This window comes from Vigna umbellata, chromosome 4 (genome assembly GCF_029865625.1).
Source record: "Vigna umbellata cultivar VRB3 chromosome 4, Vumbellata_1.0, whole genome shotgun sequence".
Lineage (NCBI taxonomy): Eukaryota > Viridiplantae > Streptophyta > Magnoliopsida > Fabales > Fabaceae > Vigna > Vigna umbellata.
The window spans coordinates 73,933,166-73,960,980 of NC_142168.1; the positions used below are offsets into that span (position 1 = coordinate 73,933,166).

Consider the following 27,815-nt stretch of genomic DNA (forward strand, 5'->3'; position numbering starts at 1 on the left):
TTTTGCCAAATTTGTAGTTTATATTCTTAATTTATAAAACTGAAATTTTAAGTAATATAACTACTAACTTCAAATTTAGTTGTATCTGAATTGATTTTATTATTAAATAATTAAAAGAGATATAAAGATTGAATTGGTAATTTTAAGAAATAAAGTGATTACATTATCTCGTTAATAGGGTGAATAATTTAATTTTTTTTACTTTTTCTTTAAGTATTAATTTTGAATTAGTTGTTATTATTTAATTATTTTTGTTCAACGTTTATCTACATTGTAATTGTTATAGAAGAGAACACAACTCTCTCTCAGTGGTTGTCACTCTTTGGTACAGGGGAAGAAGGGTGGGAACACGGGAGAAGAAGAAGAATCACATAACCAAAACCCACTGGTACGCAATCCAGAATCCCTCCTTTTTATCATTTTCACCATAAATATGCTAATTTATTTTCTCCCCACTTTTTGTCTGCATACAATTCGCCGCTTTAGGCACTGTAATATTTACTTTTTAGGGTTTTTTCATTGAGATAAACTTAAACCCTTTTTCCATTGAGATATGGAGCAGCTAATGTATCTCAACAAAAAGGAGAGATATCCTGTTATCATTGTCCACGAATGACGTGTTTATAGGTTAGGGGAGAGAGTAGCAAAGGGGAGAATGGAAATTGGGTGAGGAATCCGTTAGGCATTTGCGTTGGGAACAGAGTTCGCCTCTTGCAACTATAGCTGTTGTCTTCTATTCTGCATTGCGATTTTCTATTTCCTGGTTTCTTTTTCTAAGCTGGAGTTATATTGCTGCTGTAAAGGAGTTGTTCTCCTAGAATATCATCCATTTTCTTTCATATACTACCAGTTCCATTAGGTTTTTTTAGTTCATATGATTTAAGATTTTTTTTTATTTATTTAAGAACCACAAAAAGATTCTTGAGGACAGTGAATCCTATTAATGTGTCACAAAGCAACCGAGGTGTGCTTAATGTGAGATGTATGACTTTATCTTCTTCTTCAATGCTTTTCTCTGTAGCAACCAAGGTGTTCAGTAAAAAACAGTTGCTTAGGTAGGATTGATGATGTAATCCTTTATTTGTGCTTCAGTAAATTGGATTTTCTACATTCATGGGAAAATTTTAATACATAGTTTTGGTATAACAATGGTGAAACATGCATGAAGCCTGCCCCAACTGAAACTTGGTAGCTAGAGTTGCATCTTCTCCAGAATCTCACTCCCACAGACTCAAAGGGGAACTACCAAATGAGTGTAGTTTTATGTAATTCGGAATGAAAATATGAGAATGGGTCCAGCGAATTCTTTGCTAACACGAAAAATAATCTGTTCACATCAACAATTCAAGCCTCATCATATTTATAGTACACACAAACACATGAAACCATGGTAAGATACACTTTATTGCTATTGATAAAATGGTGAGGACCTCCAATAGGAAACAATCTTTGATTTATTATACCCTATTGTAAATGAATTACAAATTTCAACAAGCTCCCTTCCATCACCGTCAATCGTTCGTGCATATAGCTGGATTTTGGTAGTTGTTGGATGAGTTATGATTTGATATTTGTTCTTCTATTCTTTCTTCTTATTATTTTATGGCCTCAGTAGTTATTTTGTTTGGTTGCTTTTGATGTTTATGATTTTTGACCATATGGAGTTATTTAAGTTTTAAGCTCAAAATTATCAACAGGTGAGAAACTACCAATGGTGGAAGAAAATGAAGAAATAAAACCATTTAAGGATTTGGGCTTATCTGAATCCCTAGCAATGAACAAACATTCAATTTCTTCAATTATGAATTAGATCTGATCGCTTCTTTTCCGAAATCATGACCTAAATTGAATTTTGTTTGCTTCTTCACTTTTTCTATTCACAGTATGTTTTATCTCTGGAATTTTATTGTTTCTCTCATTATATATTTCATTTTCAGAGAATAAGCAATATGAATGTAGTCTGTAATCATTTGGTCTAAAATAGAAAAAATGTTGGCCTAGAAGTTGTTTGTGAATTTGCCTGATTGAGTGGCTGTTGTCATGTGTAGAGCACAAGAGTTTGTTGCTACTTTATGGCGGGCAAGGGTGTTGGTTCGGTGACAAAGGCAGTAGCAGAATATCAGTATCCCTGGCGTGAGAAGTTAGTGAAATACAAGGATGAACTTGCTAAGGGAGTATGGGGATACTGGAACCTGGGCGCATGGAAGCCACTGAGTATCAGTGCTCGACGACGTGCCAGACTGCGAAAGGAAGTACTCCTTGCTGGGGAAGATTGGCCCTATGATCCTGAAAGAAAGGAGATGAAGACCAGGAGGAAAGGACACAAATGTGATAGGATATCTGCCGAGAAGCGGGAAAACACGGCAAAGTTGATGGAGAAGATGCCCCAGATGTTGCAGGATTACAAGAAGAGAAGATGGCAGAAGAAGATGAAGGAAGAAGACAAGGGAAAACTTTGATTTGGCTCCTCCTCTAATTTGGGAAGGTTTGTTACAAACTATCTTTAAGAGATGGTACATTATGTTACACCTGCTTTTGGGCTTACTTGATGATTAACTTTTGTTTGTGTTTCAATTCATAATCACCCCTTCTAAAGAATATGTCCGTATGATTGTCCGGGGGGGGGGGATGTTATGTACACTGAAGATTGGTTTTTCCTTTCTAATTAAAGTTTTTAATTGATTTCATATCACTTTAAAATTCAGTTCAACTTGCATCCTAATTGGAGTTATGGAAATTTTCTCGTAAGATTCATGCCATTGGATTTTTTTTCTTGACCTTGCTTCAAAATTTTAACCATCAAAATGACTCATGTAGATTGACTTGAAGAGGAAGTAAAACCTATTTATGTTTGGATTTGGAAGCCCTGTGAGTTTCTATGCTCTTGTGATGAATTTCTAAATGTAACTTTTCCAAGTAACATTTTTTAGTAATAGATATATATGTATAAGAATAGATGGCTTGTTCCATACTTTTGTGTTACGAATGACAAGTGTTTTTCCTTGTGAGGATGCTATTATAGCCATATCTAGAGTTACTCTCCATATTCCTTGACCTAAAATAAGTTGAATTTTTTTCACAGATCGATAGAGGATTTGATAATCCAGTGACTTTTTTTTTTTTGGTGTAGCTTACTACGCTTAGCCAATATGTTCTAATCAATTATGATAAATAAGATCATATTTTGCGATATGTTCTGCAGTATCGGAGTTTGTGATTTTTCCTTCTGCAGGATCCCACCATGACACGAGCGTGAAAGGAGAATCGCTCTGTTTAGAACATCTATAAAAGAGAGCCTCACCTTTTGATCTCTAATTTTGTTTGCAAAGCTCTCTGGGAAGGGAAGCTAAGAGATAAAATTTTCTAAGTTGTTCCACAAAGTGCCGTCAGTTTCATGTTAGTTTTCAAACTAACTCAATAAGAAAATGGTTGTTCAAGAAGTGAAAATAAAAGCTCGTAGATTTCACTCAGAAACTGTCAAAGATATATGAAACTACCAAAGATCAAGAATTTTACTGAAACAAACCATTATTCATAATTGGCCATTTCACTTTAACGCATTGATCAAAAATCAAGATTTCATTGTTGGGGGCATACGCAGAAATTTTCATGAAGTATTAGTTCACTATTCATTATCATAGATTCATTTTATTTGTTTGCTGAAATTTAAAGAATATGTTTTATGGATCAAAGCTTATTATGGAGAGTAGAAATACGTGCTATAAACTAGGAATTACTCCTACGTAGAGGGCGGGGGAACGCCTCCATGCTTAACAATCTTGACCTAAGTTGCTAGTGCATTAAACCTCGGTACTGGCATTTCAAGTTACTTCAAGTGATGAAAAGTTAAACATTATTTATTCCACAAACTAGGAATCTTTCATTACTAAAATTTGATATCGAAAAAACTAACAACCATTTGACACTTGTTTTTTTATAATATATTATATTATAATTTGGCTCTCCCCCTAGGTTCCTCCATATACAACAAAACATAATTTTTCTGACAAAATGTTCAACTTTTTTAGAAAAAAAAAACTACAAAAAGTGTAAATAATTCCCGTACAATTTTTTTTGGACAAAATGACAAATTGCCCTCGTACAATATTTTGTAGACAAAATTATAGACGTTTCTGGTATAACATTTTTTGAACAAATTGCAAAACCTCTAATCACACATAACTACTCAAGCCCCGTATATCTTATATACTTACAACATTTAGATTTGTGATGATCGCCCTAAAAACAATTCGTTATTTGTATAGTATTTTCCTGTTGCTGCTACCTCTCCATCTTACTCGTTGATAAATAATTTATTGGGTTCAACTAGTGGAAGACAATGGGAGACTTGTCCACCCTAACGATGAATCCTTGAATTTTGATTGAAAGGTGTTTTATTCCATTTTTCATCTAAATTTTAGTTGGGTCATTAAATATTAAAAACTGGTATGTGATTGATTTTTTTTTTTTTACAATGTGAAAAAGAAAAACTTGTGAGGAATTTTTCTAGACAGATTGCCAACCCTCCTATCACACCTAACTATCCAAATTAAACGAAGATGTGTGAAATAAAAGTTTTCATCTCTTCGAGAGTCGAAAAAGTGTTCAACCTTATCCATATGACCACCTTGATTTTCTTACAAAGCTTTGTTCTTTGTTTATCTTGTGAAGATGGTCATATTTATGGTTTATGGTTTATAGGTATTTTTATATGACTCAATATATAGACTAAAGAACATGATCTAACAAGATTCATTAAGTCTCTTCATTCTAGAATAACTTAAACCTACATTTATTGGAACAATATTTACATCTTATAAGTAATATCGACAATTTGGTATTATTGTTATTATTTATGTTATTTATGATAACATAGGTTTATAACCTATGTTGATCCTATAAATAAAACTAGTATTTATCAAGGAATACTCACTTAATAATCAATTATATTCACTACTGCATTCATAAAAGATCCAAACTCATTTTTTTGGCTCGAGCGTCAGAGAGTCTTTTACAGGTTTTGAGCAGTAAGGAATTTCATTTCAATCATCAAGAGCATTCTAGCTACCACTAGGATCTTGCCACATGTTTGCAGATTCGAGCTCAAGATCTCAATAAGATTATTTGGCGCCCACTATGGGACCCTAGTAAACGTTTCCTTGGCTTCACCTCCCTACAGTCACCACTCAAAGTTTCGCACAAATCTCCCACAAAATAGAAGTCAACTAGGTGGCGACCCTCTACTAGTAAATGCAAACACTCATACAATAACACAACGAACAACACAGGCAATACGATACCGAGCTTGAGGTCTCGTGCACTCAACAACAAGTCGACCTACACAAGCTTAGCAAAGGCTAATTGGTTTGTAGAATGAGAGATCATCTCTTCGACCTCGGCCTGACTCCCATGAAGAGGGCGCCTATAATTCCCAAACAAGACAAAATTTGCTAACTTGGCGAGGTTCGTGTAAGAGCCAAGACCCCAGCCTGCTAGCTCGACGAGGTTCACGTGAGAGTCAAAATCCCAGTTTGCCAACTTAGCAAGGTTTGAGTGGGAGTTGGGAACACTCTCCTTAATGCCGAGCTCAAGGAGATCGGAGTAGGTTAGCCCAACATAAAATTGAAGGAACTCACGAACGTTTCCACTACTCTGAAGGAAGTAAAGTTTATGAGAATTAGTGTAGGATTTGATTAATGTGACAGATTAAAAAAATTTACTTTCAAATCCACTCTTACTTACCTCCAAATCCACTCAAATAAACAACAACAAAATTTATCTTCAAATCCTCTCAAATCTCCTCCAAATTCATTCAAGTAAACAAAGCCTTAATCTTCTAGTGGTCAATCATACAATGATAAGTATTTTATTGTTGCCAACTCTAATGGTTCGTTCGATTTATTAGACCTAGAAATTTAGGAGCCCTCGAAACACCATTATCATTAAGCAATATCTTACCTTCAAGAAAGGATCATGTATAAATTTTCAATTTTAAAATTTCTGGATGAATCGTTCTTAATATATTTTAAATTGTTCATAAGTGATAAATTGAAATAAAATTTTCTAAAATGATCTATCAAAATAGTTCAAAATCAAATTTAAATTACACAATCCAAATTATTCCAATATATATATATATATATATATATATATATATATATATATATATATATATATATATATATATATATATATATATATATATTTAAATACTACTGAGTAATCTAAAAGTTTTTAAATACCTTTTGAATTGCATTTTTTTAGAAAATATAAAGATTTTAAAATATCATTTTTATCATTCCAATATATCAGAAGGTACGAGAAGATAATATAGAGAGACGCAGGAAGCAATTGCCAACCATGAAAGCCCAAGGTACAATGCATTAAGTTCCAAAAATATACTAACCAACTATATATCCAAAATAAACTGTCTAAAAGCTCTAGAATTATATTTGAGAAAAAAGAAATTTATGCCGAGGTTAAACATTGAATACAGAACCATCATTTGCATGATGGATGATGTTTCGAAAACTCCCAAGACTGTTTAGTATCTGATAAAGGCGACACCCTCAAATTCAACACATCCCTTAACCATTTAATCCTGTTCACAAGTTCCTCCAAGTCCATGATTGCAGCTTCTATAGTATTGGAAGACATGGAATTAAGATAGAGACTTCTGTCGCTGCTCTTCTTTGCGGGATCCTCATTATATATACGACTGATGCTAGCTATTTCCATAATCTCAACTGACGAATCCATGTGTAAACTTGAAACGTTATCAGACTCGTTAATCTCCATACCATTTCTAGCACTGTTGCTTTGCTTTCTCCTTGCTATGGATCTATCCGGATAGTCTTTCAAATTTAAAGATGAAGAAGAATGCATCCTTACTGTATGCCGACCAACCTCATCCGTTACATCTGTAGCATTCCCACGAAACCCCAGGAAATAACAAAAAGGTTATACTGCAAAGTTAGTTATATATAACGAACAAAAATGGACAAAAATAATAATGCAACCAGAAGAGCAAGGTGTAAACAGGAAAATGACAATTGTAGAGAACGTGCCAAAGAGACAATGGAGGCTGTAACACTGATAACTGTCACATGCTTACCGGAGAAGTGAATTCTGGAATGATATCAGAATTGAGGAAATAAAGAAACAAAAAGCAGGCAAAGATTGAGCAAGGCAAGGAACGGAAGGGATTGGGGAAAGTTATATTCCGATCTGTGCCTGAACACCATAGTTATTTTCTGCACATTGTCTTCACAGAGAGGTATCTCTGCTAGTGAGGAGCTTGGTGTATATGTATTCCTTTCCTAATTTGCTTTAGTTTTATAAGGTACACAGAAGGACAAAACAGGTCTTTAACAAACCCAAGCAATCAGAAACAACTTGAATAACTGAATCCAAAACAAAATAGACCAATAAGCACGTATAAATGAGGACACTACATCATTTAACAAACAGCCAGAGAAGTAAGGGAAGAAAGGCTATCCAAATTAATTTTCAATTCAGAAAGCTCAGTTTTCATTCAAATGCAAAGAATAACAAAAGTATATTTTGATAGTGCTACCTGAATTTGCCGGAATGATTATACGAGCACAAGGCTGCCTACATTCATCACCCTGCAATTTTGGCAAGGAAGTTAATTATTCACTGATAGAATAAAGAGAGATAGAATACTAACATAAAGTTTGTATTTCTCATCTAAACAAATGAGGAGCAGAATAAAATATTATAGACTCCTAGGAGGTGCAGTCAACAACACTACTAGCAGAATTCTAACAAACAATATTCTAGAAGATCCTGGTTAATACATAATCAGAATAGAAAAGGGACACACACATAATAAAGAAAACCAGAATGCATATATTCTAACAGTCCCCCTCAAATTCAAGGTTATTGAAAAGAATCAATAACAATAAGTTTGTGACGTAGAGCAGAAAACTGAGCTTGAGTGAGAGGTTTGGTCAGAATGTCGGCAACTTGATCAGCAGCAGGAAGATGTGAACAAGGAGTGATTGAGCACTTTTTCCCGAAACAAAGAACATGTCCAGTTCCATATGTTTTGTTCTGGATTGGAGATCTGGACTTAAAAGCAACTGCATTTTGATTGTCACAATATATAACTGGGGTAGTACACTTGATTCGGAGTTCATAAAGAAAAGATCGCAGCCATAAGATTTCACCAGCAGTAATAGCAAGGCTATGGTATTCGGCTTCTGATCGAGCAACCATTGTTTATTTTTTGGACCACCAGGACTGATAACTCAACTTCTATACTCTCATTGTTAGCATTTTGGTTTCTTTAATTTTTCAATTTTAGCTTAGATTTGTAATTTTTAGGAAGTTTTAGGTGTTGCAGCACTGCGCAGTGCCATCCATTGGTGCCCAGCGCATTTTTGAACCTTGCTCATTGTTAGCATTTTGGTTTCTTTAATTTTTCAATTTTAGCTTAGATTTGTAATTTTTAGGAAGTTTTAGGTGTTGCAGCACTGCGCAGTGCCATCCATTGGTGCCCAGCGCATTTTTGAACCTTGCTCATTGTCTCGATACCCCAGCACCATTTGATTAGCACTCAACACAACCAAAAAGATTAACACCTGTTATGCTACCGCCCAACGCCATATTACTAGCTCCCAACGCAATCCAAAAACAGAATTTTCAGCTCTAACCTTTGCTAACTGTTTTGATCATAATTTTCTTTACCGGTGTCCTTACATGTGTTCAATTAATTGATTCTTTTTCCGTTGGATTCTAGACTCAAAGGGCTTTAATTTGAGTGGTAGAACATGATTTTTGGAGCTCTAGTCTAGTTGCAGTTCATGTTGGAATGAAGGCAGTTTGCAAAGGCAGTGCCAGCATAACTCAAAGATGTTTGTTAACTGTTTGGATCATAACTTTTTCTACATATCTCCAATTGAGCTGATTCTTGTTGCGTTGGATTCTAGACTCAAAGAGCTTCAATTTGAGTACTAAAACATATATTTTGGAGCTTTGTACGAGATGCAGTTTAATCTGGAGTTCGAGGCAGTTACTTGGGCAGAGACAGTTTCAACCATTCTGGTGCAATTAGCAAAGTTGGGAGCAGACCCTTCCTCTTCATTTGATGTGCTATTGGGCTACACAAGGAATGGTCCAAATGGAGCTGAGCTAGGATTGTGCACTGCCACATCAAGAGATAACAAACACCAATTTTGCTATGGCAGCACACACAAAAACAGCTTTTTGGCAGATGTGGAGCAGCTTTTTCAGCACCTTTTCAGATTTATGTTAGGGATGTTTTCTTTTTAGCTTTTAGTGCTGTTGGAAGTCCCACATCGACTAGAGATAAGGCCAAATTAAAGTATATAAGTGCCGGTTTTGTGGGGATGAGTTAGGCCTCAAGTCCACTTCTAACAAGTGCAAATATACCTAGATATACCTAGGGGAAGGAATGTTATAGCTGGAGAGAGTTGCTTTAATTTTCTGAATGTTGAGAGCAAGGAAAAAACAGATATCTCGAGCTTCTTTCTTGGTTCCATGTGAATTCCAGCAAAACAATCCTTTAGTGATATTCTTGGGTTAGTTTTAAGTTACTGCAATTCTAAGCCTATGTCACTGTTTTATTGCTTTGAGTATATCATATGTCATAAATATTTCTTCGTTAGTTTGGCTTGTTTTTCATCAATCAGCACTGCTCAATCTAAATATTGGCTTCCTCACCCCAAGGTTTGCTACAACCTTTACCCATTCCGCAGGCCATTTGGGTATGATTCAGTATTGGTGGTGGTTGATCAATTGAGTAAGTATGGACATTTTATCGCCCTAAAACACCCCTATTCAGCCAGGTCCGTAGCCGAAGTATTTTTAAAGGAGGTGGTGAAGCTACATAGAATTCCTTCTTCCATTGTCAGTGACAGAGATCCCACCTTTATGAGTTTGTTCTAGAAGGAATTTTTTAATCTTCAGGATACTAGATTATTGATGAGAAAAGGAGGTGGCGAAGCTACATGGAATTCCTTCTTCCATCGTTAGGGACAGAGATCCCACCTTTATGAGTTTGTTCTAGAAGGAATTTTTTAATCTTCAGGGTACTAGATTATTGATGAGAACAACTTACCATCCTGAGTCTAATTGACAAACTGAGGTTTTGAATAGGACTTTGGAAACCTATTTGAGATGTTTTAGTTCCGAACAACCAAAAACTTGGAGTTCCTTTCTACCATGGGCTGAATATTGGTACAATACTAGTTTCCAGGCGTCAGCCACGTGCACACCTTTTGAAATAGTCTATGGTCTGGGGATTTGATGGAGGAGGATCTGAGTCTCAAGGATCTTTAGTGTTTTGAGTTTGAGATGGTCTCCGACGCTGATATGTGAGAAGAGGTGGAGGAACAATGTCATTCGCATTTTGAGTTTTAAGTACAGAAGCAAGAATAACCAAGGGATCACATGATGGTAGAGGAAACATTTGTTGAATAGATGAACGATCCTCCATGGAGGACAAGAAAAAAGGTGTATGCTCAAAGAATGTGACATCAGCAGACATATAATATCTCTTGGTGGAGGGAGAATAACATTTATAGCATTTCTGAAGACAAGAATATCCAAAGAAAACACACTTAATAGCTTTTAGAGAGAGTTTATCAAGACCTGGAGAAACATTATGGACAAAACACATACACCCAAATACACATGGGGAGACATGGTATAGAGTGTCGTTTGGAAAAATGATAGAGTGAGGAATTTTATTCTCAAGAGAGGTAGAAGGCATCCTATTGATTAGAAAACAGGCAACGAGGACAGCATCGCCCCAGTGATGCACAAGAATATTAGTATTCAACATCAGGGAGCGTGCAGTTTCAATGAGATGTCAATTCTTAGCATTATCACTTCGGAGGATTTTAATTGTCATCCCAAATTGGTTCTTAATTTCATTAAAAAAGGACATAAATATGGACAAAAGTTCAGATCTCTCTTTCATTAAATAAACACAAGTACATCGAAAGAATTCATCAATGAAGGTTACAAAATAATTAAAACCAAACGAAAGTAACATGACTTGGTCCCCAAATATTAGAGTGAATAGTTGAGAAAGGAAAATTACGTCACGTCTCAGACCTTTTAGGATAAGAAGATCCAACATGTTTTCCTAACTGACAAAACTCACAATCTAAGACTTGAATTTCTTTGAGACTCGGAACCATCATTTTCAGCTTGGACAAACTTGGATGGCCCAAACGATCATGCAAAAGTTTTAAGGATGATGTTGTAAAACAGGAAAGTGAAGAGCTATGTTTTAAGAAATAAAGTCCTCAAGACTCATGTCTTTCTCCAATCAGACGACCCGTACCATGTTCCTATATAACAAAGGAATTAGCAGTAAAGGTTTCAGAACAATTTAACGAACGAGTCAATTGACTCAAGGAGATTAAATTGTAAGGGCAATAAGGAATATACAAAACAAAATTTAAATTTAGTGAAGGAGATAAGGAAACTCTGCCAATTCCTAGAGATGCCAGTTTGGATCCATTGGCAACGGTAATGAAATGAGGGATTTTCGGAGAGGACATGTGTTAGGAATGAGAAGAGTTGGAGAGTTTATGAGAGAAGGAAAAGAAGGAGTTAGTTGAGCAACCCAACTGTTTATTACAGTTGGGTAGGGCGGGAATAGCTGTTGTATAAATAGTAGAGGGGTTAGTTGTTTGAAGGACTTTTGACAGTTGTTAGTTAACCAGAATAAGCCTGTGAAAAGGGGTTAAGCCCTTGCTATTGTGAGTGTACAGACTTGACATTGTGAATAATATCCTATTCTGTTACTTTCTTTCTTGTTTCTTGGTGCCTAAGTGTTGTTTCTAGAGGATCTCGAATAGGTTTCTTTATCGGAAACTTATCAACATGGAAGAAAATTGAAGGAATGTTACCAGAGATATGGTCTGAGGCACGTGAGTCAAGGATCCATGGACTGTGACCTTCCACAGATTGAGATATGTAGGCAGTTGACACATTGAACATGGAGGAGGATTGGCCAGGATTAGAAGATTTTCCACACATGTACCTCAAAAATTCTTGGTACTTTTCATTTGAAATTCTGGATTCTAGATCATCAAATTTAGAAACATAAGCAGCTTTGTCTGGATATCCATGTAAGGCATAACATTTCTCTCGAGTATGGCCTATTTTCTTACAATATGTGCATTGAGGACGCATACTACGACCACCACATCCTCCTCAGTTGCTTCTGCCTCCTCCTCTTCCTTGTGGTGCTACCATAACTGATGTTTCAATACCATCAATTGAATTTTCGTCTTTAAGTAATGAAGGTACCCGAAGAAGTCGAGTAACTAGGTTGTCCATTGATGGGACTTGATCACCAGCTAACATTTGATCACAAACATGATCAAAATCTGAGTGTAGACTTCTTAGAATTAAGACCATGTAAAACTTATCAAGCTTCTTGTTTATGCCTTCTAAAGAATCAGCCACATAAATTCTTCAATTCCTCTACGACAGCACGAGCCTTTCCTATATGAGCGGCCATATCATGATTGGCTTGTTTGAGGTAAGTCACTCTTTGAGTTGCATCAAAGAGACGTTGCACATCATTAGCAAAGATATCCTGTGCTCTTTTCCAAAAGGAGGAGCCCGTTTTGTAAGGTCTCAAAATTTCTAAGACCTCTTGTGTGACAAATTGACATAAGACACTACATAACTGAAAATCAAGTTTTTACCATTGAGATTTCTCTTCATCGGGTATAGTGGAAATATCTTGTTCAAGATGATTAGGTATCCTTGACCAAGAAACCATAACTCCACGGAAGAAGACCAAGATAGATAATTTTTCCAAGTGAGTTTTGCAGAAGTAATGGTAGAGGTAGCCAATAAAGGTGTTCCAAAACCAAAAGTCATTCTAAGGCCAAACAGAAGAGGGAAAAACTGATTTTGAGGGTAGAAACCCTAGATCGAAGCTATTGTCAACGAAACAGCAAAACAATGACCACAACACACTTAGGAGACTGAGGCAAAACGACTGACAATGACGCGGTGATGTTCCAAGGCTGGCCAGAAAGAAGCGGCACGTGACAACACGTCAGGAGGAGAATGAAGCGGTGACCACCAGGGATGGGTCGCGCTCATCGAGGTGCACATAACCCTTGACTTCACTGGAGAAAAAGTTGTGGCGATAGTGGCAGCAGACAGCAGCAGCGAACAACGGCAATGGAGGCGGACAGCAGCAGTGACGGCGAACAATAGCAGTGATGGCAGCGGCAGCGGACATGGGTGGCAGTTAGCGATGCTAGATACCAACTTAAAGAGTTGGAAGAGAAACTGAAATTTTTATTATTACTGTTCACTTAACCCTAATACACATACTACCCTATTTATAAGGGATAGTAGATCAACACAAAAAGAAAAAACAAAAGGCTCCTAAAAAGCCCACTCTAAAAAACCCACTAGAAAATACATTACATTTCAACATATTGTATCCACACAATAGAATTCATGAACAACACCATTTTATTAGAATTTAGACATGTTATGATTTATATATCCCCTCCCATTATCAAAAGAAAAACATATATACTAGAAAGTATATTTCAAATGGGACATTTGTTTTACTTTTATTTTATGCAATAGAAGAACTTTACAATCAAATTTACAAAATTACAAACTCAAACAAAATTTGAAGACTAAAACAATGACATTTTCCTGTATAAGCAAAAAATATCATACAATTTACGAATGTATTATGTTTTTGCAAAAAATTTAATGTGTACAACGACAAGTCAAATTGTAGGATTATAAGTAGAAGTGGCATAAACAAAATCTAACCAGGGAAAATTATCCATTTGAGAAATTAATTTATTAATTTACAAATACAAAGATAAATCAAAGTATAGGATTAAGAGTACATACCACGGGTATAGGCACAGACCAACCTTTTTCAGGACACCAGTCCAAAGATGGGCGCAAATCCTTGCTTAAGGCTTCATAAGATAACCCTTCACCCAGTGGAGGAGGAAGCAGATTAATCTAGAAAGACACATACTATATGTGAATTTAAGATGCTCATATAATACTAAAAGTACATCCAGACAAGTATTGTTCAATGAACAAGACACAAAGGTAAAGTTCATTAAAGAAGAAAAAGGTGTGAAACAAGACACAAAGATGCTCACCATGTGTATGCCATTTGCCAAAATTAGCAGCAAAATGATAACTGCAACTATTAAATGAACCAAAATATATGACGGAAAAATTGAGATGATAGAACTGAATGGCCTTAAATAAAGTATTTTAAACTAGGAAAAATGGATCAAACAATGTCAATGTTCAGTTGAAAATACTATTTATACATCGACAAACTGCAGAGACTGGATTACCATCAAGTAAGGAAGGGACCTGCAGTGGCTAAAAATGACAAACTACAAGGACTAAATTGCCATCACTGACTGGTGGGGCCTGTAGTGGCGGAAAGCGACCAAACTGCAGGGACTAAACTGCTATCAAGTAAGGATGGGGCCTACAGTGGCTAAAGGAGAGAAACTGCAGGGATTGCCATCACTTACTGATGGGGCCTGCAGTGGTTGAAACATACTCTCCCTCACGGAAAACGACGGAAATGACGGCACACCGATGACAAACTATGAAGGTGAAAGGTAATAATGGTCTCCTTTATTCATCAAAGCATCCAAAAACAAATTTGATAAGGGGATGGTGAAATTGTTTGGCTAAGATTCTAAATCTTGCCAGAAATAGACTCCCCTCATGCCATGAGCAACCTTCAACCCATGACTTTGGAGTTGAAATTCCTTGGTGTTAACCCGCTGATAGCACTGACTCTCCTTGGAGACTTGTAAATAAATGACACGAGCCATCAAGAACATCACAGCTGCTACAATATGCAAAGCTAAACACACATTATGAAAGGAGGCTAAGGAACAATGCTGAAACAGAGAGTTATTTTTTTTTTCTTCCTCTGGAAGACTTCTCTCATCCCATCTTCACTTCCATTCACCAAGAGATCATGAGTCTTCAATTCCATAATCTCCATACCTTTAAGCCTCATGCGGAGCACTCAGAGATACATTCACCTACCAATTTCCTTCATCACCATGCATTCTAAAACAACAACCAACCAGGAAAATACCCAAAATCCAAAAACAGATTTGTCATCACAGTGGGTTGCTTCCTTCACAGGCACCAAGCCTAGGCGCAAGGCTCACCATCACCCTTGAAATGTCGAAGACAGGTTGGAGTGACCAAAGGAGAAGAAAACCAATGGTGGCGTACAAGGAGAAGAAGAAACCAAAATGCCACTAAGATAACCATGGCTGGATTATGTGGTGCGTCAATGAACAGACTTGGATGACTTCTATTGGTGGCACTTAAGTGACGCAAAGCGGGTGATGAAGAAGCAGCCATGCCTCCACCATTCCAGAATGAAAACAAGAAATTGGGGATTTTCGATTTTAGGGTTTTCAGAGAGAAAACTTAAAATACCATGACTTCAAAATTAGGAACCACGGATAAATATGGACTCAGCATGATTTGGCGAGTCAGACAATGATGAAACAAAGGAGATTTGAAGGACTTAGGGTTCCAAAACAATCAAAGGAGAAAACCCTAGGTCTGAGTTACAACCACCGAACCTAAGAAACAAGGACAAAAACGAACTCAAGAGGCTCCGGTAGTGGCACAGTGTCACTCTGACATCGGAAAGGTGGCACGTAAGGAACATGAGCCCGAAACTGATTGGAAAGAAGTCGGGCGTGACAACTTGTGTAGAGGAGAATAAGGCAACGACCACCAGGGATGGGTCGCGCTCCTCGACACCGACGGGATTGGCCATCAGTGAAAGGAGGCAATCCTGATTCACTAGTCGCAGGACTAAACTGTGGCAACATATGGCGGCGGACGACGGCGAACAGTGGGAAACAACTAAAAAAGGCACTAGAAATATCTAAGATTATTAGGAGAGCGGGACTGCTCATATAGGTATTTCAGAAAAGATGAAATTTTTAAGGCTGCCAGTGGCGGCAACAAAGACAGAGTAGGAAGAGACTCAGATAACCTGCTCTGATACCAACTTAAAATTGAAACTGTAAAATAATTCTCGAGGGCTTAATTGATCCCTATCATAATCTTCTATTTATAAGAATAAACTGATACAAGAGTACATGATAAATAGGATAATCCTAGACACAATATAATCATGATAAATAGGGTAACCCTAGACACAATATAATGATGATAGATAGGGTAAATATTGTAACATTAACATTAGATACTCTTGATATTCTTCATCAGAGAATTTGGAGTCCGCAGTTTCTGCCTTAGAGACATGGGCAGTCTTGGTAGGAAAATCATGCAATGAGAAGTAGTTTTCTTGGGTATGACCCATCATTTTACAGTGCGGGCAATGAGTTCGCCCCTGACCTCCACGTCCTCCTCTAGTATTTCTTCCATGAACTTCCTTGCTTTGAGGCATTGGAACTCAAAGGAGACATGTGGTCAAGCTTTCAGATAGGATCTAAGGTAAGAGGATAGAAGGAAGAGGAAATGAGAGAGTAGTTAAGAAAGGCGGGAAAATGAGAGAGCGGTTAGGAAAGGCGAGATGGGAGATCTTATATAAATAGAGTTCTATTCATTGTTAGAGGGCAGCTAATCATATTCTTTTGTTTAGACAGGTCTTGGACCTTGTGAGGGGGTTAAGCTCTCGGTAGATGGAGGGAGGTTATGCTCCCAGATACTGATTGTACGCTACTTTCGTTGATGAGAATACAGATAATTCATTCTTTTCCAATTGTTTTTCTTGCTGGGATTGTGTGAGTGAGTTGTCAACGTTAGGTTTCATACTCAGAAACCTAACACTTTCCATGGAAGGAACCTCATGACTGGTTAACATTTGGTCTCTAAGATGATCAAAGTCTAAATGTAGAGCACGAAAGATCATCACTATATAGTATTTGTCAAGTTTCTTCTTTATTTCATCCAAAGAATCTACTTCTAAGAACATATTTAGTTCTTCAAATGCAAACTCAGCTTCGATCATAAAAGATACCATATCAAGGTCAGTTTGTTAAAGGGGTGCAAGTTTGTTTGTAGAGTCACAAAGATGTTGGATGTCATTTGCATAAATATTTTGAGCTTTCTTCCAAAGAATGACAGGTTTTAAAAGCTCTAAGAGAAATAAAAAGCTTTAGTTCCACATGTTGCTACAACAGAGCAAAGAGTTGGAAATCAACTTGCTTCCACTATTCAGCCTTCTCAGGAAGCACATTGCTTCCGTCTTGCTCAAGGTGGTAAGGATGACCTTGACCAAGAAATCACATTTCAATGAATGCCAACCATGAAAATTAATTTTTTCCATTTAAATTTTTAGTGGTAATTGTAGGATTTCCAAAAATAATAGGTCCAATAGACATTTTGAAAATGGATTTTGAAGACAAAAACAATAGTCTTTAAAGGAAAAATTTGGGTTTGATAGAAATAAAAACCTTCAATCGACAAGTAGGAAAGAATCTCTTTGTGACTAAGAGTCTACCAAAAAATCCCAAAACATGACACGAGTGAAAGAAACGTATTGGGAATGCTTTGGCGAGTCAGACGATGGTCGTTTGAAGATCTGGTGATTGGAAGGCAGCGCGTGGGCTTCACCTGCCTCAAGACAACATCGGTAATTGACGCACATGACAGTGTGTGGGGAGGCTTCTTGCTCTAATCTCGACAGGGTTGGTGGTCGCTTGAAAAGGTGATCATGATCCAGTGGTCACCGACAAAAACTACGGCAGTGGTCGATGACAACGATGGCAGACATAGCAATTGGCAGCAAAAAATGCACCAGATATGACAAATTAACAGATCAAGATCAACCTGCTCTGATACCAACTTAAAACAATAGAGAGCGAAATTATATTTAAGTCCTAGAGGAGCTTAATTAACTCTCTTCTTAATTATACATTTATAGGGCTTAATAGCTAATCAGGACGAAATACAACACACACACAACTAAGACTCCACTAATTAACTAGCTCACACAGTTGTGTGCACATGGGTTTAATTATTCTAACAAAAACAAAATACAATTGCTAGATCTAGTGTTGAAGTCAAACACTATTTTATGGTTGCAATTGCATTTGAGATGACATGGCATAAGTAATTTCAACAATTACAATTTAGAGATACTTATGAGGCTAAATTGATTTGTGACACCAAACACCACTACACATTGCATCTAATCTAATCTTCCATGCACAAACCAAACAAACACCACTACACATTGCATCTAATCTAATCTTCCATGCACAAACCAAACACCTAGAGATAGATTACTGTTTTGTTAGAGAAAATATGCTTTTAGGAGAACACTAACTTTGTTAGTTCCACTTATTAACTAGCATACATTATACAAAATATCTCAATTCTCAAGTAGACTACTTTTACAACAAGCTTGGCTCATGATAATATATGCTAAAAAGGGCAGGTACAAAAGATCTTATTAGATGTTTGGAAATAGGGAAACTTGTAATAAAGATCTTTTTAGATTTCTTCCATGTATTCCTTATTTTCCTTTCTTACATGGTCAACCATAAATCTAATATGGAATAACAATTGTCGTTGGGCCAACTAAGCCCATCTATTTTAAGGCCCTTAATGAATCCCCCCAATTCGACCATGTAAACTTTATGAGATGCCCACTTCTTAGCATGAAAGAGTATGTTCAGATCCATTATCAACTAACGGTATGACTAAAATAATGTATATAAGTAAGGGTGAAACCTCTCTATACGAGTTGGCTTTCGAAGTTAAGTTAGGCCTGGACCTAAACTAGAATAAAATGAGACAAATAATTGAGGAGAAAATCTAAAGTGTAAAATCTATTGCATAAATAGGGCAGAACTAGCAAATAGTGCCAAATAATGTCTACTCTGGCTGTTATAGCTCAAAAAAAAATCCAAATAAGATATTGAATCAACACAACTTGAAGACAAATAGTATTACCTGAACTTTATCATTCCCCAATAATTTAGTTACAGTTCCAGACCAATAGCAACCATCGGTATACCAATCTACCAAATCCCCAACTTTCCATGTGTTATTAACAATAACAGTCATTTCTGATATGGCATTCACATCAAGCTTTTCACTTTCACGAGAGAAAGTAGGGAATGAAGGTCGCAACATCAGTTCCTTGTTCAAGCCCTTTGACTTGCCAATATTAGTTAGAGGCTTTTGATACAACTTGATCCAACTTGGCTCTACAAACAAGTAATGCAATAGTTATAACTTCAAATGAATTATTACCACTTCCAACTTTTATAGTAGTTATCAGTGTGAGTAAGGGGGTTTACTTATAAACTCCAAGGATTAGAGCTCTCCTGAATTTGTTAGAAACATTTGTGTAATTAACATATTTATCAATTTGGATAGAAAAACATGGCACCTAACAATTAAAACAATATAGAAGGATATTGTTGATAATAGACAATAAACAAAAATTTACCTATTCAATTAATTCGTGAAATAATTCTTGTGTCCAAATTTCGCTACAACAAAATTGATTCAATTGATAGTTCCCTTGCCCAGTTATCATGCAACCTCATTTCATATGAATTTATTATGATATAAACACAATAAAATAAAAGCCATTTATCATATTTATTTCTTCAAATCACTCAGTTTTCTCTCTTGTCCAACTTTCCTTCAATTTTTATTCATGCAAATGTTGACATGTTTCCTAGTGATAAATGGTCTACTACAGGATATTGTGTTTTTCTGGGAGGAAACATTATTTCATAGAAAAGTAAGAAACAGAATGTAGTAGCCCAATCAACAACTGAAGCCGAGTATAGGACAATGGCGTCACTAACATGTGAACTTATATGGGTGAAACAATTCCTTCAATAGCTTAACTTCTATGACATCCATTCTATGAAGATGTATTGCGATAATCAAGTTGCTCTCCACATTGCATAAAATTCAGTGTTTCACGAGAGGACTAAACATATAGAAATTGATTGTGATTTTGTTCGTGAAAAGTTGTTGACTAAAGAAATATGTACTGAGTTTGTTGGGTCAAACGATCAACTCGTAGATGTGTTGACCAGGTCATTAAGTGGTCCTCGGTTTGATTTTATTTGTTCCAAACTTGGTACATACAATTTGTATGTTCCAGCTTGAGGGAGAGTGATAGAATATTTATCCTATTTATCATCATTATATTGTGTCTAGTATATATATAGTAGTACCTAGGTCTGCAGCTAGAGTTACCCTATTTATCATGTACTTTTGTATCAGAACTTTTTTGTATATAGAATGAGAGTGAGAGGGATATTTCAAGCCCTCGAGAATTATTTTACACTTTCAATCTCAACTGATTTGTCCACTTGTGTGGATTAAAAAACTCCTTCAACAGTTGAAATTTTGTGAAGTTTGAGCAAATGAAGTTGTATTGTAACAATTATGGGCGAATGAAGTTGTATCGTTCATATTAAATCTAATCCTATGTCTCATGAAAGAATCTGGGAGAGTCACTGTCAAAGGAACTATGTCCTGGATTTATTAGCGGTAACAACCAGCTTGCATACAATCTCATTAACTCCTTGAGAGGGCCCTAGAATTCAGTTTATACATTTCAAGCTTGTTGCATACAATTTATATGCTCCAGCTTGAGTGTGAGTGTTAAGATTATGATTGCTATAGTAGTTTACAGCTTCACTCAATCCTTGAGAGGGTCTAGGATTCAATTTATTCATTCCAAGCTTGGTGCATACCATTTATACGTTCCAGCTTGAGTGTGAATATTAAAATTATGTTTGCTACAGCTTACATAAAGCTGTTTGCATAAAGTTGTTTGTGGGAGAACCTAACTTTAGGTTAAGGAACATAAGTTGTAACCTTCCACCTCCTGACATATTTGTACCCATCCCTTTATATATATACAAATACATTGGCTGAGCATTAACTCATGGATTTTTCATCACATTTAAGCGCTACAATACAAGTTCCTCGGTTCCTCTTCAAGACTATATACAATAGGATGCAAATGAGTCAATCAAAGAAAATTTAGATGGCAGTATCAAAGAAAACGTTTGACTGGTAGCACAGGGATTTCACCATCAAAGCAACTTGGACTACACTAGCCCTTCTCTCTAGTTCTTAAACTTGTGACAGTTCATATAAACCTCAACTTGGCACTTCCACATCAAAGAAGGAATGTAAAATATTTGCATTTAACCCACCCAACTATATTACACTTAATCAAGAAAATGAAATGTTAAAACCAACCAAATTTCATAAGAACATTCATTCTACTTCGTTCAATAAATAAGCTAATGGACTTCTAGTTGAAATGTTAAAACAGAGCAAGAACATACTTTGGTCAGTGTAGTCAAAATACTCCAATAGATGGGATATGACAGCTTTTTTCGTGCGGATATCTCTAATCTGAAAAAATCATAAAATAATTTCAGGCCAAAATAATATCAGATAGAAAAATTTAATACTCAATAAAATGATAGACACTGGTTAAGCATCCCAGTCCTTTACTAAAAAGTAGCAACAGTACAGATATGTGGCCAACCAATGCTTACAGGCAGATTACCAGATGGGCAAAGAAGCCTGCACGAAATTATTCTGAGAAACGAGATTTTTTTTTTAATAAAAAGACAATGGAACTGGAAGGGGTTTTAATAAAAATCATGAAAACAAAATTTCACTTCAAATAATCCAGCATTAATCAGATGAAAATAGTTCCATACTTGCATTAATAATTATTTTAATTAGTATTCAACTAAGGCAATACCTATAAATATTAAAAGGGAGGATATACAAGTATTTTAATGCTAACAGAATTTACATTAGTTTAGATTAATGAATTTAATTTCTTTAATGAGCTAATACACTAAGCACAAGAGCTAATAAAAGTCTAATTGGAGACCCAAGTAACAACAATAATATACAATTCGGTTACTTGATCAGCTAAATTTTTTCCACTTGAACTGCATACAAAACAGACAGGTTACCTCAGAAAATCAAAACTGTTGTTCATAGCAGACAGAGTCTATCACCAAATTTGGTAGAAATGTTTAACCAAAGAGGTCTCATTCAAATCATAAGTTAGCGTTTGAAAAAGATGTGAGAAAACTTAGTAACCGTGTCTAAAGAACATTTAATGAAAGGGAATAGTCTCTTAAGTTTGAACAGTCAGAGTGTTAGGAATAAAACACTCTAAAAGCATCTATATCTGAAGAAAATATGACCGAAAAATAAATTAAGTTTTTCCACAAACTAAAATTAGCTTATACATAAGTTAAGATCAGCTTCGGATAAGCTACTATGAGAAAGTTTCTATAAATTAACATATATATGTACTAATTTAAGTTCTGGAGAAACTTATTTATTTTTCCTTTTACTTTTATTTGGTAAGGCATCTATAGAGAAGTTTATCCACACAGACATTGTATAGTATTTTTCAAGCCATACACGTTTCTACCACTGTCATAACCAAAACAGCAAAACCAGCTGCCATGAGAACAACATAATACATTACCACAATATAGAAGATTGTTGTTTAAAAGTAAGATTTAAATAAGTGTTTGGTACCTCCAAATTGGTCTATATTAAAATTGGTACCTCCAAAAACACCTCAATGTTCTTGAAACCCAACATTTAATAATGTGGTCTTAACAATTCTCAATTTTGGAGATGCCAAAAACTCATTTAATTCTAAATATAATAATTCAAAGAACCACAAATTTCACAGAAACTTGGTTGTATTTTTAGTAAAATGTACATTTGATAAAATTGTCTCATAAGAAGCCAATTCCAATCTTAGAGTCTCTTTCTTATTTTAGTTCCTGTGCCTATCACATCAACACCACAAAAGTTAGAGAAGGAAGAATTTGCATACCTTGCAACGAAACCATGCACCCCGAAAACCACTTTGAAAGGACTTTGACTCAGCCAAATCCCCAACTTGGAATGGAAGATCAGGCATCACTGATAGGTACTTCCACTCTTTGCTTCTTTAAAACAAAAATCTTGATCTAATAAGGCTGAAAAGATTATAATATAATACAATTGTTAAACAACCCTTTTTCAGCTTTTCAACTTAAGTAACTAAGTGGATTGAGCTCTTGATAAAATAGTGCATAGATATACAGGACAACAAAGTAATAAAAATTATATAATAAAACTATATGTGAATAAAAATATTGTTACACTTTAACTAAGCACAACAAATAGAGCAAATTAGCTTTTTTCAAAAACTAAATCCCGATCAATCAGGAAAGTAGCTTTTCAATTTCTGACAACACAACAATGTTGAAAAGATGGGAAAAGGATAACGATCCTAAATTCCCCAAGTAGCACCATCTCCACACCTTGGAACAGCAACACCACATAACCCTAATTAAGCCTACAAAAGGATCAAGACAAACAAGCATTAAAAGAAATGGCAACATCAGAGAATGACAGAATCTGCTGTCAACTATATCAACCCATGGAAAAAGGTATAAAAAAGAATATATATATATATATATATATATATATATATATATATATATATATATATCCACCTTAATTTACATTTTCTTCAAACAGATTTCATAAGTATATATGGTTTACTTAGTTAGGAACGACATTAGAGGTACACATACTTTACATATGTCAAGCCGATAACAGGGTTATGCACTTTGAAGCAATTAAAAAACTATAAATAGAGAGGTCAAGTTCCTCCTAGGGTAATACTAAGTACTCCTTGCCCTAATCATTAGTAACTCATTAAGTTACTAATCTTAAACGAAAATAAAATAAGGGAAATATCTTTAAAATCATTCAGAAAATATATCTATATCTATCTACCCATGTTTATATATATATATATATATATATATATATATATATATATATATATATATATATAGACACATGCACGCGCGTACCCTAATGAGTAATTAATCTTTACCCTTGTGAGAATGCATTGCTTTCATATCAGTTGGAAGAACGAAAACATGAAAACTACTCTGTTCGAGGATAGGAGAGATAAGGAAAAAACTGTAAAATGGACCCAAATCAGTTTCGACTGGGAATCTTTGACACTGATTAGGGAAAATGACGATGCGAGAAACCTCTACCGTGAATGCTATGTAGCAAATTAATGAAGGTAGACGAATAAGGTTGATGAGTAACTAGCTAGCAACCGGTAAAATAGCATAAAGAAAGAACTATATACCAGATTCTCAGATGGAATTGCACAGTACAGAACACATATACACCATGCAGTAGCAACGAAAAACTCAGGGAATAAGGTACACGCACCGACGAATGGTTTGTCCGTAAACCCCGTTAATTTTCGTTGAGGGGAAAAGTAATAATTTGTTGTTCTCACAAAAACAATGAATTTATACACTTCAAAGTTCAACTACACTCAGTTTTGGAATTTGAAGAGTGACTCAAGATCTCTATTACAGAGTCAGGTTTTTTATGTTTTGTTCTAGTCTGTTACAAAAACAGAACACGATCGTAAAAGGGAATATACATACATATATATATAAATATATATATATATATATATATATATATATATATATATATATATATATATATATATATATATATATATATATTCCATCTCTTTTTCTGGAGGTAATTAAAAAAGTAAATGAATCGTACAGTTTGTGCGTGTGAAAGCGTACCTGCGGTAGCTGTGAGTCTCCGGAGTAAGTGGATCAGTGAGATCGGTGAGTGTGTGGCCGTGTGAGTGGCAGAAAGTATAACCCTAACAATCTCTGGACCTGGCCACAACAACCAGTGCACAAAGGGAAGAAGCGACGAAGATTGCCACGTTCTTTGGGATAACAGCCCGTTTCATTTTGAAGCTCCAAATTACCCCTTTTTTTTTATATCTTCGGTTACTGTATTTGTAAACTTTGTTTAATACTTTTCTTTTCTTAATATATTTTTTGTTTTATATTTGTCAACTTTGTTTGATACTATTTTTCTTTGTTTAATGTGACTTTTAATTTTGTAATTTATGTTTAATTTAATTATTTTTGTTAACAGCGTCTAAGTCATTAACGGCTAAGTGTCAACGTGAGTAATATCATAATTATTAGTTGACGTGACCACTTAAACATATAGTGATGTGGATTCGTGATATTTGGAAGTGGTTTTCTGAAATTTAATCAACCATTTTGAGGTTAGCGAGTTCCAAAATATGAGTTTTTGAAGTGCGAAGGTTTTATGGTGATTTGGTGGGAAAATCTCCAAGAAATCAAACATAAGTGACTTTATCGTTTCAATTGGAAGCATTGATTTGTGCCTTGGTCAGGTTTGCATTCTTAATTTATGCTTGGTTTCTTATACTAGGGTTTATGATTTTTGTCATATTGTGTTGGCTATTGTTTGTTTTACATTTTGGTGAGGTGATGTTTTGAAGAATTGTAAAATAGTTGATGTGTAGAAAACAACTTTGTATTGGTGAAAATGTTATAAAATCAATTGCAAATCAGTTTAAGATACTAGCGAGTGACTTTTGAATGATTAAACCGTGTGGAAGCTTGACTTCACAAATTTTCCCTCTCTTGCATTAGATCTACCTCCAAACATGCAACTTCAGATGATCAATTCCTGGGAGATTGCTTAGGTGTAACTATAGGTCCATTACTGGCATCTATAGCCTATGATCGCCACCCTTTGGTATGATTCCTCAATGACGTCTTGTCCAGTTCACCTGCATTAAAATCAAGTGTTTATGATGGTGTTGTTGAGTGTGGTTAACTGTCTAATGATTCTTTGAGCCATTGCGTTTTGGTCTGGACCAGGTGAAGGAGCAGATGATATGTTTATAACTAAAGAAGACTAGCATTTGTAGTAGCTTTAGATGTTGAAGATGCTCCATCAATAGAACACCCAAATTTCAAACTTATTAGTATCTTACGCAAGTTCCATTCAACTTCCAACTCATTCTGATAAAATTCTCCCGGGGTTGGCGCAATCCGCTTGAAGTTGTTCCTCTATTTTTCTTCCTTTGTTCTTGATTTGGAGAAAGATTTCACGTAAGAAATGAGTAATAAATGTTATTGGGTCTACTCCCAAGAAAGAGAGGTACATCACAATGGACAACTTAAATACCAAGTCTTTCCTAACCAGAGTATTCTCGAACTAATCTCAAGAGAAAATCTTAAACAAAACAAAAGCAAAGACTTTGCTAACAAATTAAAAATGACTAAAGGCTAAAAAAACTCAAATTAAATTAAATGAATTTGCGTTAAAAAAACAAAATAAAAATGAATAAATAAACAAATAAGAATAAAAACATTAAAAATATTAACCGTACTCCCCAGCAACGACACCAAATTTGATATGTTGTCGTTAACACTATCAAATTACTAATACTTAATAAGGCAACTTCAGTATTGTCAAGTTAGTAATTAACATACTAGATAGGGTTAAGTTAGCCCTGATTCGTTTCCCAACAAATATAGAAATGCTTTTCAAAAATTAAATCTTATGAAATCCTACTCAAAAGGTTTGTAAAACACAATGGCAATTCTAAAAGATCAAAGTAAAGATCTATTCTAATGAAATTGATATTGAAGATTATTTAAGTGTGAATTTAATGAAGTAACAAATAAAAGACTTTAAAACAATTGTAGTGAATAGGCTAATTCCACTACTTTTCTAAAATAGATTCATTATCGGTTAACCATAAATTATTGTTCAATTGATTATTGCTTTTTGATTTCAAATTAATTAAAGTATATTCTTAATTAATTTGATGGCAATCTTACTATTAACCAACGTAGATTTTGAACCTTTCTAGATTATTCATAATGAATTCAACCAAAGTACATTCTCAATTAAATCTTATTAAGTTCAATTGTATATATTCTTTTATCTCCAAATCAAGTTAAAAGTTAATTAATCAAAGTACATTCTTGACTACTTATTGTTAAAAATTTTACCACTAATCAAAGTACATTCTCTCAATTGGTAGTAAAAACTCATTCAATCATACGAAAGTTCCTAAATTCAATTAAAGTATATTCTCAACCAAAATTAAAAACCTTTTGACTTATATGATCAGTATGCATGTAGATTAAAACACCTTACTAATTAACTATGATGTAAAAACCATGAATTTTGACGTGATTGAGTGATAAAAGACATAAAAAAAAGATAACTCAAATCAATAATAAAAAGAAATAAAGACATCATTTCAACCTAACCTCAGTATCCATATTGAAATTATAGTGGAACAACCATAGAAGATTAGCCCTCCATGGTTGGAGTGGAATAAATGATGAATAAAAATAAAAGTAAGAGAAAGAGGTATAGGTGATGACTGCTGCTCCAAACTAGAGTTGTTAATTCCCTCTTCTATTTTCCCTTGGTCCCTTTATATAGAGCTCGATGGGCTTAGATTCTAACTTTTCTATTGATGAAATCTCTTATCTGATAATGTAATATCATCATAATATTTAATATATTTAATCAGTTTTAAAAATATTTGACAGATATTTCTGTTGATATTTTCATATATAATTAAATTAATTATTTTTTAAAATATCTAATAAATTATCAACAACTGAAATTTTCCCAAAATCCCAATTTAGCCCTTCTTATTTTGTCTAAAATTGTAGAGAAACTCAAAAGATATTGATATTTTCATTTTAGGCCCTTTTGTTTGACCATAATTGAGACTTTGACCAAGATTGATTGCCCGGGATTACCACGTGATAGTTCAATGGTGTGTGGTTGATGGAGACGAAGGTTTGCGAAGTGATGATTGCTGGTGGTGTCACGATATAGTGGTGACACGA

General features: G+C 35.0%; 2 protein-coding genes across 7 annotated transcripts; one reads left to right on the top strand and one right to left on the bottom strand.

Moving 5' to 3' along the window:
* Positions 1 to 259: 259 nt before the first annotated feature.
* On the top strand, positions 260 to 3,538 carry LOC148201266 (uncharacterized). 4 transcript variants are annotated; one of them, XM_088111770.1, is made up of 3 exons: positions 260 to 388; positions 2,049 to 2,485; positions 3,203 to 3,538. In XM_088111770.1, exon 2 carries the CDS (start codon positions 2,073 to 2,075, stop codon positions 2,457 to 2,459), a length of 387 nt encoding a protein of 128 aa, XP_087967896.1. In that variant the 5' UTR covers positions 260 to 388; positions 2,049 to 2,072; the 3' UTR covers positions 2,460 to 2,485; positions 3,203 to 3,538. The 4 variants fall into 4 exon arrangements, with proteins under 4 accessions (XP_087967896.1, XP_087967895.1, XP_087967894.1 ...); XM_088111769.1 differs by having other exon boundaries at positions 3,233 to 3,538; XM_088111768.1 differs by lacking the exon at positions 3,203 to 3,538 and adding an exon at positions 2,818 to 3,025.
* A 2,825-nt stretch (positions 3,539 to 6,363) lies between these two features.
* On the bottom strand, positions 6,364 to 24,879 carry LOC148201267 (uncharacterized). 3 transcript variants are annotated; one of them, XM_088112391.1, is made up of 8 exons: positions 24,687 to 24,879; positions 23,373 to 23,407; positions 22,901 to 23,045; positions 21,366 to 21,435; positions 18,991 to 19,247; positions 13,903 to 14,019; positions 7,577 to 7,628; positions 6,364 to 6,920 (listed from the first exon to the last, which is right to left on the bottom strand). In XM_088112391.1, the coding sequence occupies exons 3-8, from the start codon at positions 22,985 to 22,987 to the stop codon at positions 6,502 to 6,504; spliced, it is 1,002 nt and encodes a 333-aa protein (XP_087968517.1). In that variant the 5' UTR covers positions 22,988 to 23,045; positions 23,373 to 23,407; positions 24,687 to 24,879; the 3' UTR covers positions 6,364 to 6,501. The 3 variants fall into 3 exon arrangements, with proteins under 3 accessions (XP_087968517.1, XP_087968516.1, XP_087968518.1); XM_088112390.1 differs by having other exon boundaries at positions 23,212 to 23,407; XM_088112392.1 differs by lacking the exon at positions 23,373 to 23,407.
* Positions 24,880 to 27,815: the final 2,936 nt, after the last annotated feature.

Coding starts and splice junctions, on each gene's coding strand:
- LOC148201267 (XM_088112392.1), bottom strand. CDS start 22,987: ATGCCTGATCTTCCATTCCAAGTTGGGGATTTGGCTGAGTCAAAGTCC. Junction 19,248..21,365: donor TTTTGACTACACTGACCAAA/GTATGTTCTTGC, acceptor ACTTGTTTGTAG/AGCCAAGTTGGATCAAGTTG. Junction 7,629..13,902: donor GGTCTGTGCCTATACCCGTG/GTATGTACTCTT, acceptor CCAAAATTGCAG/GGTGATGAATGTAGGCAGCC.
- LOC148201266 (XM_088111770.1), top strand. CDS start 2,073: ATGGCGGGCAAGGGTGTTGGTTCGGTGACAAAGGCAGTAGCAGAATAT.